Here is a 21,487-nt window from a genome sequence, read left to right on the forward strand (position 1 = left end):
TTTCTCAATGGCTGGAAGAATGCAGCCAGAGAGAAGGAGAAATGATTGCTTTTACAGCCTTTATGGGTGAAAAAAAAAAAATCTTCATCACCCCCTTCCCCCCCCCCCCCCCAAGTAGTACAGTGTCGCTATGGTGACACTGTACTGCTAGGGTGACAGTATGTAAAAAAAAAAAAAACACAAGTAAGAATGGTAAAAAAAAAAAATTTTGAACAATTATAATTTGTGGTTATAAACTAATTTAAGTTATCTTTTTTTTTTTTTTTACTAAAAAGATAAATGAATATGAATAGATTTTGGCCAATATTTATGAAGAAAGATTTATTTGAAAAACTTTATAAGAAAAACATTTTTTTTTTCAAAATGTTTGGACTTTTTCATTTATATAGCAAAAAAAAATAAAAATCCCAGTGGTGAATAAATACCACCAAAATAAAGCTTTATCTGTCTAAAAAAAGCTGAAAAATTCATATGGGTACAGTGTTGCATGACCGCGCAATTGTCAAAGTGTGATATCGCTGAAAGCTGAAAATTGGCCTGGACAGGAAGAGGGTGAAAGTGTCCAGACTGGAAGTGGTTAACCAACATAACGTTTCTGGTTGGTGAACCAGTGTGGGGTCTGGGGGTCCAATAGATAAAAGCTATCGAGTCACCACCAAACGGGCGGACTGACCATTTGGAAACTCGGGTACTGCCCGACAGCCCGGGGTCAGTAGGGGGCTCCATGAGATGCCCTCGGTACCTTTCATAGGCTTTTTTGAGCTTGGGCAAGGACACAGGGGCCCCATGATCCCCTATTGCCCGGGGGCCCCATGAGTTGTCAGTCCGCCCCTGCCCCTGTGTCCTTGCCCAAACTCAAAAAAGCCTATGAAAAAGGTACCAGGGGCATCTCATGGGGCCCCCTACTGACCCGAGTTTCCAAATGGTCAGTCCGCCCCTGGTATGACCTGTAGGGGTGGGAAGTGCCCGAGTTTCCAAATGGTCAGTCCACCCCTGCACAGGGGCCCCATGATCCCCTATTGCCCGAGGGCCTCATGAGTTGTCAGTCCGCCCCTGCCACCAAATATTTTTTTTTATCTAAAGGTCACCCAGACTTTTTGTGTTAAGCGGCAAATAGTCAAGTATCTTCTGCCAACGACTTGCAGTATGAGGAACAAAGTTGGGTGCACCTACCACCCCTGTATTATTAGGAAATATGTGAAGGGATTGTTTAATGTGTGGTTTAGTGATGTGTCATATGCATTTGTTAAGAAGGACATGAAGAGTTCTGGAGAAGAAGGAAGGAATCCCTGCGGGAATCATTTGCATGGTATTCAAGAACCTAGGGAGTATGTTTGTTCTAATGACTGCCATGTGGCCAAACCAAGAGAAGTTGTGGATGGTCCACATTTGTTGAGGTCCTCCTGGATGTAAAGCCAAAACCTATTTACAGGCGTACCTTGGTGTACGAACGCCTCGGTTAAGGTCATTTTCGGTTTATGAATGAAAATCCATTGAAAATAATGCCTCAGTTTATGAGTTTTTTTTCGCAATACGAAGTGTATGTCAGTGCCGATTTTTAAATGCAATTGCCAGCTTTTTTTTTTTCTACACTATAACTCACAGAATTAGTCCTCATGCACACGGGACATTTTTACAGCGGCTGTTTTTGGCTTTTGACGATTTTTTTCTACAGCCAGTAAACCCCCCAGCATGTTATCCTATGTGTCCATACACACAGACTGGAATCAGCGGTTTTTGGCTGGAAAAAAACCCAGGACTAGTGGGATTCTAGAGTTTTTTTAGCTATAAAAACGCTCTAACGCTGGCAAACCGGCCTTTTTGAATGTTTTTTTTGAGCAAAAAAGAAAAAAAAACCCACGGCAAAACGCCGCTAAACCCTAATGCAAAAACGCTAAAAAACCTCACATTTTTAACATGACTTTACACAGCTAACGTTACCAGCGTTATTAAAACGCTCCCTGTGCATGGAGCCTTAGCTGTCACTTTCCCCGGAGCTAAAGGAAACATTGTTTCTTTTATCTCGGAAACAAACTAAAAGGAAACATTGTTTCTTTTATTTTCGGAAACAAAGTAAAAGGAAACATTGTTTCTTTTGTAAAATTAACTAAAAGGAAACTTTCTTTTAGCTGGGGGAAGTGACAGCTGAATTTCTGAGCTATAGTGAAGAAAAAAAAAAGGCAGTAATTACATTTAAAAACCAGCACTGACCTATAGTGACAGCGACTTTTTTTTTTTTTTACTTTTTTCTGACCTCCGGAACGGATTAATTGTTTTTCAGTGCATTCCTATGGGAAACCGCGTTTCGGTTTACGAATTTTTCGCAATACGAAACATCCCGGAGAACTCATTAAATTCGTAAATGCCTGTGTATAGTTTTAGATGGTACAGGGAAGGGTTGGACCCCTGTGTGTCCCCCTGGTGAGATTTCTCTTCAGTTCCTGTCTTGGTGGTAAGAGGCAACAAAATCTATTGACACGGGCAGGGGCGGACTGACAACTCATGGGGCCCCCTGGCAATAGGGGATCATGGGCCCCTGTGTCCTTGCCCAAACTCAAAAAAGCCTATGAAAAAGGTACCAGGGGCATCTCATGGGGCCCCCTACTGACCCCAGGCCCTCGGGCAGTGCCCGAGTTTCCAAATGGTCAGTTCGCCCCTGGACACGGGTGACGGAATTGTACATCCTTATGTGACCATTAGGCAGGCCATAGACGGGGTGAAAACCGTCTGTTTTTTTTTTTTTTTAAATGAAAAATCGGCCTTTCAATCGGCTGACGTTACCATTGGTAACAAAAAAAAAAAAAAAAAAAAATTTGCTGATTTTCGTCCCGTCTATGGCCGGCAAATATAATAGCAGTGTCCCTGCAGAGAGCTCCGCTATTATATTTGGCATTGAAAAGTATAGCAAAGTTGCAACATTATATCTATTTGTATCCAAATAGAAATATCTGTATCCGAAATGGATACAAATAGATACAATGTTGCAACTTTGCTATACTTTTCAATGCCAAATATAATAGCGGAGCTCTCTGCAGGGACACAGCTATTATTTTTGACATTTAAAAGTATTGCGGTTGCAACATTGTATCTATTTGTATCCGGATAGAAACATCTGTATCCGAAATGGATACAAATAGATACAGCTGTTCTTTTTCCTTGTCTTCATCTTCTTCTTTTCCTTCTTCTTGCAGGTCACAGCTCATGCGCATTTTTTTTAAATCGGTAAAAAGATCGGCTGATTTGCCCATCATTGCCGTGAAAATCAGCCGATCGGCAAAATCGGACGTTTTTTTCCCAACATAACCAATTAAAAGAAGTGTGTCAAAATCACGAAAAACGACCGACAAATTCACCCACTAACGATCCGAAAATCAGCCGATTATCCTTTCGGACTAATTTTCGCCCGATTTTCGACCCATCTATGGCCTGCTTTACCCCTACTCATGGCTGCTATCCTTTCTCGTTAGGAAGTTTTTAAGACATTAATAAAACCAGACGAAACTGGAAAGATCTGTTTACATGTTGGTGCCCAGTGCTCCAGAATGAAATGAAAACGAGAAGCGCACCAACCTTGCGCATTACCTCAGTAACCAAAATTTATTAATTGTAAAAAATATACTCACAAACAGCGAATAAAATATAGCTCTGAGGAAGAAGGGACCCCCTTCGAAATGCGTCAGCTGTACTGAACACCCACTCCCCTGATGGGACTCATGTTAGCTTCAAGTCCCTGTGAGGACTTACATGCCTGATTTTATTCACTGTTTGTGAGTATATTTTTTACAATTAATAAATTTTGGTTACTGAGGTAATGCGCAAGGTTGGTGCGCTTCTCGTTTTCATTTCATTCTGCAGTGTTGATTGGGCTTCCCCAGCCTTGTTTTGGAGCCGCACAGCCCTTTATGCATTGGTGGATGATCCCTCCAGGCCTGGTTCCATCTGTTCGCCACCTGTCTGAGCCCTAGAGCGCAGGAGAATTTGTTTTTGATCTACTGTGGTGCCCAGTGCTCGCCATGCTGCCGAAGTAATCACCCCATGACAGCATACACAAGCAGACCACCACTCTTCCCAATCAGGGGATTCACAGTCCAATACCAGGTAGATCATCTGAGATTACAGTCTTCGTGCCACAGCCAAGATCTGATATAAACCAACTAGATAAGAGATCAGCAAACACATATTATAAATAATAAAGATAAGTTTATTAATAGGTTTATTATTGGTCCATCGGGTGGGGGAGGAGCTCCTGGACGGCTGCGCTCAATTCTTCCAGCGGATTTGCTGTAATCACACAAAGGACAATTGCGTCAATGAAAAAGATTCCAGTCATATATACCAGTGTTTCCCAATATTTTTTCAGTCAAGGCACCTTTTAAAATTATGGACAGTCCCTGAGGCACCCCATTCTAAAATGTAAAAAACTATTCTAACAGTTGTATATAATGCAGCAACATCCACACATGTAGGACACCCAACATTAGAGGTGATTTATTCTTCCAAAGCAAATGCACTTTTGCACACTGGTACTGACTAGTATGCCAATGTTTCTCTTCTCCCTCAATTTTTCTCCATCACTGAGCTAATGTGACCCCAGAACTGATGGAGAGGGGCAGGGGAAGGTCAAACTAGGATGCTGTGCAGGCAGCTGACATCCTCCTTATCAACTGATGATGTCATTGGTTGTAAGGATGCCGGAGGCTAGAAGGTGGTAATGGTGCACAATGAAAACCTGTGGCTTTGTGTAACTAAAAGGCAGGCTTGTTCCACCCGCTGGTTTGTATACAAGTTTTGGGCAATTTTTAGACATTTTGCCAAGGCACCCCTGAAGAAACCTCAAGGCACCCCAGTTGAGAAAGGCTGATTATATACTAATCCAAAGACATACACTATAAGGCCAAAAGTCTGTGTAACTATGATCATCACACCTATATGTGTTTGTTGGACAGCTAGTTCCAAAACCATGGCCATTAATATGACATTGGACTCTTTGTGACTTCAGCATCCTCCACACAAAATTTTAGAGCATCTGTGGGAACCTGTGCCCATTTGAGGTGGGGTACTGATGTTGGATGGGAAGATCTGGCTCACGATGAAATAGTAAATACAATGTAATAATACATTGTTACATTGCAATTTTCCAGTGACACCTTTAGACTATCTGCATTTCATTTTACAAAGGAGAGCCTGCATTTTGATAGCTGCTCCTGTTGTGTACTACAAGGCAATTCCCGGCTGTCATCTTGACAGCCGTTAATTGCTGGGCATCCATGCAAAGATAGTTAGAACAGTGTTTCTCAACCTTTTTTCAGTCCCGAGCCACCCTTTAAAATTATGGACAGTCCCGAGCCACCCTTTAAAATTATGGACAGTCCCGAGCCACCCTTTAAAATTATGGACAGTCCCGAGGCACCCTTTAAAATTATGGACAGTCCCGAGCCACCCTTTAAAATTATAGACAGTCCCGAGGCATTGATGGAAAGGGACAGGCAAGGGTCAAACTAGGATGCTGTGCAGGCAGTTGACATCCTCCTTATCAACTGATGATGTCATTGGTTGTCAGGATGTCGGCGGCTAGAAGGTCGTAATGGTGCACAATGAAAACCTGTGGCTTTGTGTAACTAAAAGGCCGGCTTGTTCCACCCGCTGGCTTGTAAACAAGTTTTGGGCACTTTTTAGTAATTTTGCCAAGGCACCCCTGAAGAACCTCAAGGCACCACTGAACAACCTCAAGGCACCCCAGGGTCCTGGGCACCCTGGTTGAGAAAGGCTGAGTTAGACCATCCTGCATGCTTACAGCAAACATGTCATCAGCTCAGTTCTGTGTGTAGCTCTACTCACTGTGTTGTTGAGAATCATGTCGATTTTGTCCTCCTCTGGAGATCCGCGATCCACCTTGCAGCGATAAACCATCAATTGTTGGCGGTCCTTCAAGTCTTTGTATGTCTGCCAGGAAGAACCAAAAGGGTCACCACATATTTCTGTTTACTTCTTGCAGATCATCAATGCACCCAGAAATAGGGGAGCCTATACTGCATTACAGAGCACTGTGTCCTCCCACTGACCTCCATCCCGGCACAGAGAAAGAACTCCTCGCAGGGCAGGCATGGTGGTGACACTGAACAAGTACCCCAGAATTCAGTGAAGGCCATAATGGAGTAATGAGCGGGGGGGACAGATCTAGGCGATATCATACACACAGGCAGTGTAGTGTCTTATATACTGTATATTCTCCATTGAGTAGAGGCTACTAAAGGTGGATAGGATTGTAACAGAACCGGACCCAGACCGCACTTGGGTATCTCCGATAGACTCCAGCTTCCCTGTCCGAACACAAATCCCCGGACACCACCGCTGATCATACAGGAAATAGACATCACCAGACTCTTCTTAAGACAGGAAGCCAACTGCTTTATTTTTACACAAACACAAGACATATACACAGGGCGGGGAAATACAACCAGGAACAGGAAACACCTCATCGGGCCCTCCCAGCAAGGGGAAGGGCTGCAGGAAACACCCCCCACCAAACCAAGACACAGAACAATGGGATGCAGCACATGGCAGTGAACAATGGAACAACCACATGGCAGTGAACAAGGGACCAACCACATGGCAGTGAACAATGGACAACCCCCACAACCATATTAGAACATTTTACCTGTACCCCCTAACAGGCACAGGTTTCCTTAGACATAAGAGGGATTTGGGAAGATGATACAGGGGTCCCCCCACCCCCAAATGTCACTCCCGTCACAAGGATCACTCTGTATAAAAATATAAATGGTATATATAGAAAACCTGGTGCAAAATTGTTCACATTAAGGTCAGTGGGATTGACAAGGGGGCACTCTGTGCCTAAAGGAAAAGAGGCTTAACCTCAATATATGGAAAGGCTTCTTTACAGTAAGAGCTGTGAAAAGGTGTAATAGACTGTCTCTTAGAAGCTAGCTGTAAGCTTAAAGGATACGTTCACCTTTGGGAACATGTTACATATTCTACCCATTTTTAGGGTGGAACATATTACCACATCTGCTGCCCTCTTTCCCTTTGTCAGCAGTACCGGGAGAAGTTCCCCGTACTGGCTGTCACTTTCTGAAAACAGCACGGCCATGCGGGGCTCTGCCCACACGGCTGCATCATTCATTCACATGAGTTCTGTGAATGAATAAACTACAAATCCTGACATCCTTTGCGGATGTCAGCTTGTAGTTCTCAATGAACTACCATGGCGCTGTTGGGTGCTGTGGTAGTTCAAGTCTTCCTGTCAGTGTAAAACGGTCTGCTCCTACAAGCACACAGATTACACTGACAGTCTGCAGGAGATCTGCATGGCACCAGCGATCTGCTGATCGCTGGTGAAATGCTTTACAGCACAGGTGTCAAACTGGCGGCCCTCCAGCTGTTGCCAAACTACAAGTCCCATGAGACATTGCAAGACTGACAGTTACAAGCATGACTCCCAAAGGTAGAGGCATGATGGGATTTGTACTTTCGCAACAGCTGAAGGGCCGCCAGTTTGACACCCCTGCTTTACAGGCTCAAAAAATGCACACTTTTTTTATTTTTACCTGCAAAAAAATGGGCATTTATTATTTATTTTTAAAAAGTGAACTTTTCCTATAAAGACTGGATATGTTTCTAAATACACAAAACCAGGGGCGGACTGACAACTCATGGGGCTCCCGGGCAATAAGGGATCATGGGGCCCCTGTGTCCTTGCCCAAACTCAAAAAAAGTCTATGAAAAAGGTACCAGGGGCATCTCATGGGGCCCCCTACTGACCCCGGGCCCTCGGGCATTGCCCGAGTTTTCAAATGGTCAGTCCGCCCCTGCACAAAACATAACTATTAATATAAAATACAGCATATAGAATTGTTGGTACAAATATTATCCAATTGCTTTAGGTCAGGGGTGTCAAACTGTGGCCCTCCAGCTGCTGCAGAACTACAAATCCCATGAGGCATTGCAGGACTGACAGTTGAAAGCATCACTTCCAAAGGCAGAGGCATGATGGGATTTGTAGTCTCTCAACAGCTGTAGGGCCGAAGTTTGACACTTGTGCTTTAGGTGATCACAAATGACGTTTTCCCTATTGGACCATGCTTTGTAAGGATTTTTGCTTTCCTCTGGATCAACAGAAGGGTTTAAGGGGGTTTTCTAAGGAAGCAAGTGCCTAATAGGCCATCTCTGTGTGCAGCACTCAGGTCCACACCAGGGGCGGACTGACCATTTGGAAACTCAGGCACTGCCCAAGGGCCCGGGGTCAGTAGGGGGCCCCATGAGATGCCCCGGGTACCTTTTTCATAGGCTTTTTTGAGTTTGGGCAAGGACACAGGGGCCCCATGATCCCCTATTGCCCGGGGGCCCCATGAGTTGTCAGTCCGCCCCTGGTCCACACACACTCTTCAGCTTCCACCTGTTGGCAAACTGGACACTGAGCAGGATGCATTGGGAGAATGACATATTCCCATCCCTCAGCTGGAGAAGTGTCAGTCCCTCTACCGGTTCATCTATAAAATGACAAGTCCTGGTACTCCTGCTTGCACTATTTACTCACATCGATCACAACGTCATGGCACTTGTACTTTGTCCCTAGTGATATTTTGGTTTCCACATCCTCCACCAGCCGGATGTATTCCTGCAGGATCTGCACAGCAAGAGAAGACAATAACAGAAATGTGACCTCTATAATGGAGGCATAATGCTCCAGCTGCTGGGAGTATTTCCACTCTCTGGTACTCACCTGTACAGGGGCCCCATTCTTGTGTAAAATCTCCACCACCCGATGAAAGCCAACCGGCGCTCTCTTCTTGGTGTAACCCAGCCAGGTCTGTGGAAAGAAGAGGGGACACCATTAGAGTTCAACATGTGGTTAAAAGAATGAGCTGTACAAAAAGACATGGGAAGCATCCATCGCACAAGGGTACTGCCAGCAAGAAACCAAACCTGGATGTCACATTTGGAGAGATTTACTAAAAGTGGTGCACATAGAATCTGGTGCAGCTGTGCATAGTAACCAATCGGCTTCTAACTTGATCTTGTTCAATTAGACTTTGACAACAAAATCTAGAAGCTGAATGGTTACTATGCACAGCTGCACCAGCTTCCCTTGTGACGTCATCGTGTCAGAATTGCCGTTTATGCCGTTTGCGGATTTTAATGATTGCTTGAAAGTTTATGATGTTTATAAGTGCGTTTCTCTTTTTTCCATAAATGGTATACAAACTATCTTCACTATGAGAGGCACTTTTTTTATATTTATATGAATATATGCCAACTTCATGAGAACGGGATGGTCTGAAGAGCTTTTGATGATCCATGTGGTCTGGCTTGAGATACACGAGTCTGTATTGGAAGTGTTGTAATAAGGCGTATGTTGACCCCCTATAGTCAAGGGGTCAAAGGATGTGGTAAGCCTCCAATTTGTCATCACGGTGGTGCAGTGTTCACATTGGTGCTTATAGAAGTTGGAACGAAGAGCCGGGACTATTCATCACAAAAGGGGACTGTTCTATATACCCACATAGGGACTGTCACATACAGGTGAAACTTGAAAAATTAGAATATCGTGCAAAAGTTCATTTATTTCAGTAATGCAACTTAAAAGGTGAAACTAATATATGAGATAGACTCATTACATGCAAAGCAAGATAGTTCAAGCCGTGATTTGTCTTCATTGTGATGATTATGGCTTACAGCTCATGAAAACCCCAAATCCACAATCTCAGAAAATTAGAATATTGTGAAAAGGTGGAATATTCTCGGCTCAATGTGTCCCACTCTAATCAGCTAATTAAGCCATAACACCTGCAAAGGGTTCCTGAGTCTTTAAATGGTCTCTCAGTCTGGTTCAGTGGGAATCACAATCATGGGAAAGGCTGCTGACCTGACAGTTGTGCAGAAAACCATCATTGACACCCTCCATAAGGAGGGAAAGCCTCAAAAAGGTAATTGCAAAAGAAGTTGGATGTTCCCAAAGTGCTGTATCAAAGCACATTAATAGAAAGTTATGTGGAAGGGAAAAGTGTGGAAGAAAAAGGTACACAAGCAGCAGGGATGACTGCAGCCTGGAGAGGATTGTCAGGAAAAGGCCATTCAAAAGTGTTGGGGACTTTCACTAGGAGTGGACTGAGGCTGGAGTCAGTGCATCAAGAGCCACCACACACAGATGGATCCTGGACATGGGCATCAAATGTCGTATTCCTCTTGTCAAGCCACTCCTGAACAACAAACAACGTCAGAAGTGTCTTACCTGGGCTAAAGAAAAACAGACCTGGTCTGTTGCTCAGTGGTCCAACGTCCTCTTTTCTGATGAGAGCAACTTTTGCATCTCATTTGGAAACCAAGGACCCCGAGTATGGAGGAAGAAGGGAGAGGCACAAGGACCCCGAGTATGGAAGAAGAATGGAGAGGCACAAGGACCCCGAGTATGGAGGAAGAATGGAGAGGCACAAGGACCCCGAGTATGGAGGAAGAATGGAGAGGCCCAAGGACCCCGAGTATGGAGGAAGAATGGAGAGGCACACACTGCAAGATGCTTGAAGTCCAGTGTGAAGTTTCCACAGTCTGTGTTGATTTGGGGAGCCATGTCATCTGCTGGTGTTAGTCCACTGTGCTTCATTAAGTCCAGGGTCAACGCAGCCGCCTACCAGGAGATTTTGGAGCACTTCATGCTTCCTTTCACAGACGAGCTTTATGGGGATGCTGACTTCATTTTCCAGCAGGACTTGGCACCTCCCACACTGCCAAAAGCACCAAAACCTGGTTCAATGACCGTGGGATTACTGTGCATGATTGGCCAGCAAACTCAACTGACCAGAACCCCATAGAGAATCTATGGGGCATTGCTAAGAGAAAGATGAGAGATATGAGACCAAACAATGCAGAAGAGCTGAAGGCCGCTATTGAAGCATCCTGGTCTTCCATAACACCTCAGCAGTGCCACAGGCTGATAGCTTCCATGCCACGCTGCATTGAGGCAGTAATTGCTGCAAAAGGGGCCCAAACCAAGTGCTGAGTACATATGCATGCTTATACTTTTCAGAGGTCCAATATTGTTCTATGTACAATCCTTGTTTTATTGATTGCATGGAATATTCTCATTTTCTGAGATTGTGGATTTGGGGTTTTCATGAGCTGTAAGCCATAATCATCACAATGATGACAAATCACAGCTTGAACTATCTTGCTTTGCATGTAATGAGTCTATCTCATATATTAGTTTCACCTTTTAAGTTGCATTACTGAAATAAATGAACTTTTGCACGATATTCAAATTTTTTGAGTTTCACCTGTATATGCCAATTATTTTGCACTTTGGTACTGGTTTACCATTGAGAACTTTATTCATTGTTCACATTTGTATATTTTTGTATGTATGTATTGTTTGTGCATAATATGTATATTACTTTGATTGCACTTTAGCGCAACACCAGATATTTATTTAGATATGGATAGGATGGTATTAGATGAAGTCATGTGCCCAGCAACAAGGGGGGAGGCAGCGGGTTCTTGGTTGGGATGAGATAGAGATATGGACAATATTTATATTTTTTTAATGAACAATCATTGGACAACGCACACTGGCCTCAGTAAAGCGATGTGTGAGGACAATGGAGATTTACTAAAACTGGTGCACTTTAATTTTTGGTACTGGTTTACCATTGAGCACTTTATTCACAGTTCACATTTGTATATTTACCCCCGGTTCACATATATGCGGCCTTGTAGGCCGTGTTTTGCATGGGCACCAGAGCCCATTCATTTGAATGGACTCCCGTGCCCCGTGACATGCAGAAAAGAAGTCCCTGAACTTCTGAAAACGCAGCCCACACAGGAACCTCGGTTACCAGTACAGTTGGGTTTTCCAGTGTGGGCGGCGTGCCATTAGAATTAATGGTGCCCGTCCGCGGGTCCGCATTCCTCTGTGCGGGTTTTCGTGCGGATCCGCAGCCGCACCACCCGCACAGATGTGAACCTAGCCTTATGTATTGTTTGTGCATAATATGTATATTACTTTGATTGCACTTTAGCGCAACATCAGATATTTATTTAGATTTGGTATTTAGAGATGATATCCTCTTAGTGTGTTTGCTGCTTTGTTCACTATCCAATTTAAATGCGTTTTTTAATTGTGTTTATTACCATCCTGCACCCTATGAGTACGTGCATAGCACGAAACGTGTCAGGGGGGCTACAGCAACTGGACGTCTAGCCACCGCTGGTGGCCATCCGAATAACATATGTATCACGCTATGTGGTGTCCCTTATTTGGCTCTACTTGTGAGTGCCGTCATTTGCAGACCCTGCTTTAAAGGTGACCCCAGATGGTGATACACTTCAAGGACCCCTGAGCACCCTTTCAGATGTTATCAGAAGGTGTAAGAACTTGACCTGACCTGGGAGCAGATGACCTGATTGATACCTGATGAGACAGGCTATATCTCAAATGCGTGTATTTACGCACTTCTGGTGAGTGCGCAATTTATTAAAATTGGATTTATCATCTGCCACCCTGGACCAGATTTCCACGCACAAGTATTGAGATCGTACTAGATCAGGGGTGGGCAAACTTTTTGACTTGAGGGCCGCAATGGGTTCATATATTGGACCCGGGGGCCGGACCAAGAGTAGATGAATGATGTGTATGTGTCATCCATAGTAAGTATAGTAATATTCCCCCATAGTAAGCATAGGAATTAATCCCCCATATAGTAATTCATCCCCCATATAGTAATTCATCCCCCCTATAGTAATTCATCCCCCATATTAAGTCCCCCCTGTGTCAATTCACTTACCTTTGCTCCGCGCGTTCCTCTCGCCGTGTTCCCGCGCCGTTCTGGTGTAGCATGAAAATTTGTCTCCTATGAGGATCTGTCCCCCTCGACGTATCTGCGCATGTGCCAGTTTCAGGCATTAGCAGCCGATCGGCGATCTCCGGCACATGCGCAGATACGTCGAGGGGGACAGATCCTTATAGGAGACAGATTTTCATGCTACACCGGTCTTCAGGGCGGACTGTGAGAGGAGCCTAGCTCCCCTCGCGTTCGTCACGCTGCCCCGCCTACACACATCCTGACAGCCATCCTGACAGTATCACGCTCCGCGGGCCGGATTAAAAGGTCCGCCGGGCCGTAGTTTGCCCATTGCTGTACTAGATCCTCACGTGGGCTGTTTTGTTTGGGACATTTATTCACCACGCTCACCATTTGGTGACATCTCATTTTTTGCACCTAATTTTGCACTTTATGTGATTTATGTTATTTAACTACATGCCGCCCAGCCACTGTACATATACGTCGGCAGGGCGGCACTCGCAGGCAAAACCACGTTTTAAAACGTGTGTTTTGTAAACAAATAGGGGGCGCGCGCGAGGCGCGCCGCCGCCCTGGCTGTCCCGCGGATCACCGCCACAGATGTCAGTCGCCGGGTCACAGCCGCTTCTTAGCGGCTATGTCCCGGCGATCGGCGGCAAACAGTGACAGACAGCACAGCTGTCACTTCCCTGTCAGCACGAGGATGAGCTGATCGAGAAAGAACAGTTTCTCTTTCTTGATCAGCCTTGTCCCGCCCAGCACACACCCCGCCCCCTAGTAAAACACTCCCCTCATTCCTATAACCCTTCCCTGCAAAATAAACAACCCCTTCCTCCCCAGTGCCAGTTTTTTTTTTTTTGCACTGATCACTGTATTAGTGTTTTTGGGGATGTCAGTGACCCCAAGTCAGTACCCCCCAATGTCAGAATGTCCGCCGCAGTCTCGCCATAAGTCGCTGGTCGCTGCCATAAGTCCCTGATCGCCGCCATAATTAGTATAAAAAAACCCTAAAAATCCCAGTATCTTTCCTGCCATTTGTAAACGCTATAACTTTCACGTAAACCAATTAATTTACACGTATTGGTTTTTTTTTTTAGCAAAGACATGTCGCAGAATACATTTTGGCAGAAATTTATGACTAAATTTGATTTTTGCATTTTTTTTTTACTGGACGTGTTTTATAGCAAAAAGTCCAAAATATTGTTTTTTTTTTTCTCAAAATTGTCAGCCTTTTTTTTTTATAGCGCAAAAAATAAAAACTGCATAGGCGATCAAATACCGCCGAAAGAAAGCTCAATTTGTGGGGAAAAAAAAGATGTAAATTTCATTTATGTACCATATTGCATGACCGCGCAATTGTCCGTTAAACTAGCGCAGTGCTGTATAGCAGAAAAATGGCGTAAATTGCAGTATCTATACCATAGTTTGTAGACGCTATAACGCCACACAAAGCAATATACACTTATTGGGATTTTTTTTACCAAAAACATGGAGCAGAATACATTTTGGCCTAAATTTATAACCAACTTTGAGTTTACTATATATTTTTTATAGCTGAAAATAAAAAATATTGTTTTTCTTCAAAATTTTTGGCCTTTGTTTATAGCGTGAAAAATAAAAAGCGCACAGATGATCAAATTACACCGAAAGAAAGCTCTATTTGTGTGAAAAAAAGGACGCAAATTTTGTTTGGGTGCAGCATTGCATGACCGCGCAATTATCAGTTGAATTAGTGCAGCGCCGAGTAGCAAAAAGAGGCCTGGTCATTAAGGGGGGTAAATCCTCTGGAGCTCAAGTGGTTAATACGCATTATTTTGCACATTATGTCTTTGCGCTGCACCTTTATATTGAAATACTCTTTGGAAGGTTCTATTTGGTTGCCTTTTGGTGTGCCAGCAGCTGTTTTATTTGCAGGTAGCGTTCGCTTATTTTTCCTTTATCCTATTACCATCCTATCCATGCCAGCCCATGGGCCAACATCACAAACTGGTCTCTCTTGCTGTGGATGATTCCCTGCAGCCTAGAGTTCTATGAAGGACCAGGGAAATACCTCGTGTTTCTAAAGCTTTTCTCATCAGTAGATGTCCCTCAGCTGAATGTTTGCTGGTTCCTAGACTGGGCTGACTGCTTTCTGAATCCTTCATTTTTTTTCAACCTTTTGTCAAAGACGTATGAAGTAATAGTTCTGTAGGTGGCAGACAAAGAAAGGCATGCTGGGATTGGCACAGACCTTAGTGGTGAAAAGAGCATCAACATCATTCCACGCTCGCAGCTTCGCACGGGCGGCCAGTGCTGTGAGAATGTACAGCTTCTCTGGGATCTGTAACGGAGTCATAAGTATGTCGGCAAATTACTGAGTGCATGGCACTTCTATGTCCAAACAGACACACAAAGCCTCATCTGTCACCTTAAAGGTCTTCCGGAGATTAGTAGGACTGCTGAAGGTTCCCTGTGTGGAGAGAAATATCGGATTAGTGAACTTTGAAGACTCTCTCCCCATACATCACAATGTACACCCCCCCCCCGCCTCTCACCACGTCCTTCCCCCGCTGCTCACCTCACTTTCTGTGTAGTGGTAGATACAGGAGTAGAACAGGGTGGTGACCAGCGGCATGAAGAGCAGAGAGGCCTTCCTGGGGTGCCTACGGAAGATGTCCTGTCCTGAGGACTCCAAGTGTTTATCATTGACCTGAAATCCACAGAGGGGTCAGAGAGACAATAGAAACTCCCCCCCCCCCCCCCCCTCTTAATACATGACTTGTACCACCAACCAAGAACTATGCAGGCCATAGACAGACCGTTTATCGGCCAAATTGTCAGCCGATAAACGAAAAATCAGTCGGTGCCGTTGCCGCCACCAATGTCCACGAAAAAAACGGACGTTTTTCTTGGATTTTCCAGCATGACCGATAAAAATAAATGAGAAGATCCGCGTAAAACGGCCGACGGGCTGCCCCACAAACGGCGTGAATATCGGCCGATTTTTCGTGCGGCCGATAAACGACCCGTTTATGGCCTGCACTAGTCTGAGAAATAAGGAGATTCATTAATTAGAACCCTCACTGAGGAAATCAACCATGGTGAAGAAAGGTTCAAAACCGGAGCAGACTGACCATTTGGAAACTCGGGCACTGCCCGAGGGCCCAGGGTCAGTAGGGGGCCCCATGAGATGCCCCTGGTACCTTTTTCATAGGCTTTTTTGAGTTTGGGCAAGGACACAGGGGCCCCATGATCCCTTATTGCCCGGGGGCCCCATGAGTTGTCAGTCCACACCTGGTCCAAAAGTATCTCCCACTCTGCCAACTGCTTCTACAAATGTGAGTCTGGGAAGGAGAAAAAGCTGGTCGCTCTCCAAGAAAGTTCAAATGCTGGCAACTTTGTTATGGACAAACAAGCAAACAGTCCCTTGCCGGGGAACTCCTTTACTGACGCATTTCACCTACAAATGTTGGGCTTAAAAGATAAAGTTTAGCCATGTACATTTTTACATAGTTACATTTTTTTTTTTTTTTTTAAATGGTTGAATTGGATGGACTTTTTTCAGCCAGATTAACTATGTAACATTGGTCCAGCTTGCCCAATGTAAGTACACGTGTGTCATAGCTGTGGAAGCTGTAAATCACTGTAGTAGGTACTGCTACAACAAACAATTGTGGCAAACAAAAAAAATGGGATCATTGTGGAATGTCTACATTCCAAAAAAAAAAAAAAAAAAATAGGAATCATTTCTGGAGAGTTTGAACTACCCTAACAAAATTTTGTATATTTCAAAATAGAAAATAAGGGAAAGATTTTTTTTTTTTTGTCAAAATGTTTTTTGTTTTTTTTTCCTCTATATAGTAAACATAACAAATAGTGCTTAACCACCTCCTGTCCGGCCGTTGTATAAAAACGGCCAGATGGTGGCAGTGCAGGGGCGGGTTGCCGTTTATAAACGGCTTTCCCGGCCCCCTGCTTGTGCGCGATCCGGTGCCCGCTGTGTCCTTTCAGACACAGTGAAACACTGAAAATCGGACGGGGCCTCCGTGCGAGGTCCCGATCATGTGATAGCTAATTAGCCAATCAGAGATCACATGCAGAGTAGTAAGCAAGATGTCACTTGTGACATCATTGCTTACTACGTGTGAAATCTGTGAATGATCACAGAGGTCACATGGTACAGGGCTATTCACAACAGCCTTGTACCATGTGACAAGCTGTGACCAATCACAGCTCACTCAGTAGTTCTCAATGGCTGCAATAATGCAAAAATGTAAAAAAAAATATAAATCTTCATTACCCCCCACAAGTAGTACAGTGTCACCATGGTGACACTGTACTGCTAGGGTGACAGTATGTAAAAAAAATAATAAATAATATAAAAAAAATGTAAAAAAAAGTTTAAAAATTATAATTTTTGGTTATAAACTAATTTGGCTTATTTTTTTTTTACTAAAAATATAACTGAATAAATTTTGGCCAAGATTTATGATGAAATTTTTTATTTGCTAAATTTTATAAGAAAAACACTTTTTTTTCAAAATTTTTGGACTTTTTAATTTACATAGCAAAAAAAATAAAAATCCCAGTGGTGAATAAACACCACCAAAAAAAAGCTTTATCTGTCTCAAAAAAATGCTAAAAATTCATATGGCTACAGTGTTGCATGACCGTGCAATTGTCATTCAAAGTGTGATAGCGCTGAAAGCTGAAAATTGCCCTGGTCAGGAAGGGGGTGAAAGTGTCCGGACTGGAAGTGGTTAATAAATCCTACCAAAAAGGAAGCTCTGCCTTTTAAACTTGATAAAACATTTGTTTGGGTACAGTGTTGCATGACGAACGGTCACTCAAATTATCACAGCATTGTAAACTGAAAAAGGGGCTAATAATGAAGGGGTAATACAGGCCTCTACTCAAGTGGTTAAAGCCGGAGTTCCACCTGAAAAAAAAGAAATAAAAGTCAGCAGCTACAAAAACTGTAGCTGCTGACTTTTAAAATACAGAAACTTACCTGTCCCTTGGTCCAGCGGTGTCCTCCCCGCCTCTAGTTTCACCAGCCGCCTTCTCTCCCTGGCGCCGGCATCTTCCGTGTGGGCACCCAGCTGTGACAGCTTGCGGCTTCACAGCCGGGTGCCCACTGCGCATGCCCGAGCAGCGCTACACTTTGTGAATGGTCCTGTAGTCTCCTGGGACCTGTCACGTGTCCCAGAAGACTACGGGGATGGAGGGATGATGACAAATTCCGCGTCCGATCGCCCAGGCGATCACAGTGGAAGTGAGAGCGGGTACCTGTCAAATTCGAGCACCCGCTCCCCAAAGGTGCCAATCCTTAATGGGGAGCGGGGAACAAAGGCTTAAAGCGGAACTTCCCCTTTTGGGTGGAGCTCCGTTTTAATTGTAGGTCTGCAATTAGGCCCAGCTTTTTGGTTGCTATGCGTCAGCAGGAAAGTCTCAGGCAGGGACCCTTCGCTTGTTTGTCTGGAACAATAAAGTTTGTAGTGTTTTAATTTTCCTGAAGTGCAGCTGGCTTGTTCTCCATCCTAGACTCTCTCATCATTTATGGGGCATAGGTCAAACTCCTGCCGGGTCTAGAACTCAGGTCTTCAGGAGAGAGTGACCTGGCCTTTGGGCTGAAAGCAGCGCACTCCATGTTTGTCTAAGCCTGCTTCTACAAACACGCTGACATTCCACATTATATATGGGAGGTATCTTTTGGTGAAAAGCTGGACACACATGGCAAAACATATGTAGGCCCACAGCACTAGACAGGTCCACTCAGACATGGAACACATGCCAGGTGCCCACACAAAGCCCAGTAAACAATCCTGACCTCAATGATGATCTGTCTTTCCAGCAGGGTATAATGGTCCTGTACAAGGGCTGCATCGTCCTGGGAGAAGGGCAGGCTGAGGGGGAACAACAGACACAGGTGAGTGTCATGGACATGCATGCACATTAAAAAGTTGTGTCAAAATTGATGTTTCAGAATTGTGATTAAATTACAAAAATACAATAAAATAACACAAAACAAAAATACAACAAAAACTCAATTTGTAAATTCACCACAGATGGGGTTCAAAGGTTGCCTACCCCTGATATATACATTTTATGCACAAATGGATACCTGGTTAGCCAAGTAGTGTTTAAAATTGAAAAAAAAAAAACATGTTTTTCTTTGTTTCTGTTATAAAAGTTTGCAAATAAATAATTGTTCTTCATAAATTTAGGCCGAGATGTATTCTGCTACATGTCTTTGGTGAAAATAACCCAAATTAGGATGTATTTTTTAGATTGTAGGAAAGTTATAGAGTTCACAAACTATGGTATAGATCTGAATATTGATCAATCCTGAAGTACTGACGGCCAATCTAATTTCTTGAGGTCCAAGAATGTCAGAATAGTACAGATATCCCCCAAATGACCCCTTTTTGCAGAGTAGACAGTCCGACGTACTTCATAAAAGGCATGGCGAGTTTTTTGAAATTGTATTTTTTTGTCATAATTTTTTGGAAAATGAAAAAATGCAAAAAATTATTTTCACTATTTTTTTTTTACATACTGTCACCAGTGCAGTACAGCGTCTTCATATAACTGGCATGGCGATGATCAGGGACACTGACTAATGACAGTATGAAAAAATATATATATATTTTTTTTTTTTTTTTTTTTTATTATTTTTAATTTTTTATTACATTTATTTCTTTTTTTTAAGATTTTTTCTTTCATATTTCACTATGTCCAAAGTAGTACAAGGTTACCATAGTAACATTGTATTACTTTGGGGAAGTGATCAGTATTTTTTTATTTTTTTTTTTACACAATTTGATTATAGCAAAGAATTACTTTGCTATAAAAGCAAGCATTTACCTGAATGACATCAACTCATTCAGGGCTTTTTTTTTTTTTTTTGTGCTTAGCTGTGACCATTCACAGCTAGACAGTAGTATACAATGGATGGCATGAATGAAGTGTGGCTCTGCAGGAGCGCAAACTGCGCATGTGCGGGAGGACGCCATTTGGCGTCCAACCCGGAAATGCAGTACATTTTGCCAGCCGCCTTTTGGCTATTGGCCGGGCATGTACTGGTTAAAAGCATTATGTAATGGTGATTAGAGAGAAGTGCTGTATTGCTATTGTGATGGATATGGTAAAATGCCTATTTGGTTTCCTGTTGAATATATACATTTTTCTATACATATTTCATACTTTTTATATTTCTAAATGTTTTGTATGAATATATATATATATATATATATATATATATATATATATATATTTATTTATTGTGTGTGTATTTTTTGCCTGCTTGGCTTTGTGGTACTTTAAGAAATCCTTGCTCAAGAAATGTCTGCTCAGCAACCCCTCCCATCGAGTGAACTTGAGAAGAAAGGAATATTTATTTTTAGAGATAAGACCTCGGAGGAGATCGTGTGGAAATGACCAATCAAAAGACTAATATAATGCTAATGCTATTCTCACGTGACTTTTGCATCATCTCGCATATATAAACTCACGTTTTCATTCCAATAAATTAGAAGAAGTTTTCACAGACCTAGCGTGTGTCAGTGTGAGTTTCTTTATGTGCGCGCACATTCCAGAGCCAGCAAGATTAATTAGGACAGGAGCAGATAATCACCGGACACTTAGTCCTCACTAAATCACTATTACTATCACATTTTGTTGGGTGGTTTTTACACTCATTGGAGCTTTAGTAGGATACACAGCAAAAACAAAAATTCACTTTATTTTAATATATCAGGTACAGGTGGAGTCTGTCTGGTGGACAGAGACACCCACTAGCTTTCGGTACACAGGAAAAGGCCTTCACAAGGCATGAAATGCAGAGGGATGATCAATGTAAAGGAGAAGTTAACTTTTGCACCTTGTAACCTGTTTCAGCATCTGCAGCAATTTGGAACCCCCCCCCCCCAAAAAAAAAACAAAAAACAAAACAAAAAAGAAAACACAGCCATGCGTGGCTCCACCCACATGGCTGCGTCATTCATTCACAGTTTCCTGTGAATTAATGCCTACAAGTACCGTCATACATTGCAGCAGATGGCTTGTAGTTCTCAATGAACTGTGAGGGTGCCAGTGAGCGCTCTCGTAATCCATTGATCTTCCTGCTCCTAGGTAACTGCCTGCCCATATGAGGTACAGGCAGACAGCTATCTTGAAAGTTTGCAGGAGCCTGACATTGCACCCACGATCTGATCATTACAGGTTCAATGCTCTTCAGGTTCATTAGACAAAGAAGAAGAAATACACATTTTTTTTTTATCTGCAAAAAAAGCTGCATATATTTTTTTTCTTTTTAAAGGTGAACTTATTCTTTTAAGCCAAACAACATGTACAAGCAAACCGTGTACACAGTCAGCCTCCAATTCTACAAATTGGAAATTCTTTTTTATTGCAAAATAGAATAATTTAATATGCAAAACAGGCAACAGCACAAAACCTCTTGTGTCAGTACTGACATCATCAGGGATGATCACCGAGACTCACCTGAGACATTTACTCTTTAGGAAGTCTCTACGCTGCTCGGCATCCGCAATGTTCAAGTGTTCCCGATATTTACAAAGCTGTGGAGAGACAACCCTCTCTGAGAATAGGAAGGAATAAACGGCAACACTCCGGTCAACCATGGATACTCACTGCTAGCTCTTCCGTCCATTCCAGGTACCTGAAAAATA

General features: G+C 43.2%; 1 protein-coding gene across 1 annotated transcript in view; it reads right to left on the reverse strand.

The window, feature by feature from the left end:
* Window positions 1-4,180: 4,180 nt before the first annotated feature.
* VIPAS39 (VPS33B interacting protein, apical-basolateral polarity regulator, spe-39 homolog) overlaps window positions 4,181-21,487 on the reverse strand; it is a 28,386-nt gene continuing 11,079 nt past the window's right edge. Inside the window, exons 11-20 of the mRNA XM_089660598.1 lie at window positions 21,450-21,477; window positions 21,300-21,376; window positions 18,625-18,700; window positions 15,373-15,504; window positions 15,223-15,264; window positions 15,046-15,135; window positions 8,744-8,830; window positions 8,558-8,647; window positions 5,839-5,943; window positions 4,181-4,281 (exon numbers count right to left, since the gene is read on the reverse strand). Of these exons, the coding sequence (XP_089516724.1) occupies window positions 4,261-4,281; window positions 5,839-5,943; window positions 8,558-8,647; window positions 8,744-8,830; window positions 15,046-15,135; window positions 15,223-15,264; window positions 15,373-15,504; window positions 18,625-18,700; window positions 21,300-21,376; window positions 21,450-21,477 (748 nt within the window). The 3' untranslated portion in view covers window positions 4,181-4,260. The remainder of the gene's footprint in view (window positions 4,282-5,838; window positions 5,944-8,557; window positions 8,648-8,743; window positions 8,831-15,045; window positions 15,136-15,222; window positions 15,265-15,372; window positions 15,505-18,624; window positions 18,701-21,299; window positions 21,377-21,449; window positions 21,478-21,487) is intronic.

The sequence above is a fragment of the Staurois parvus genome, unplaced genomic scaffold (genome assembly GCF_062004578.1).
Source record: "Staurois parvus isolate SC_StPar_1 unplaced genomic scaffold, SC_StPar_1.0 ptg001253l, whole genome shotgun sequence".
NCBI classification, from domain to species: domain Eukaryota; kingdom Metazoa; phylum Chordata; class Amphibia; order Anura; family Ranidae; genus Staurois; species Staurois parvus.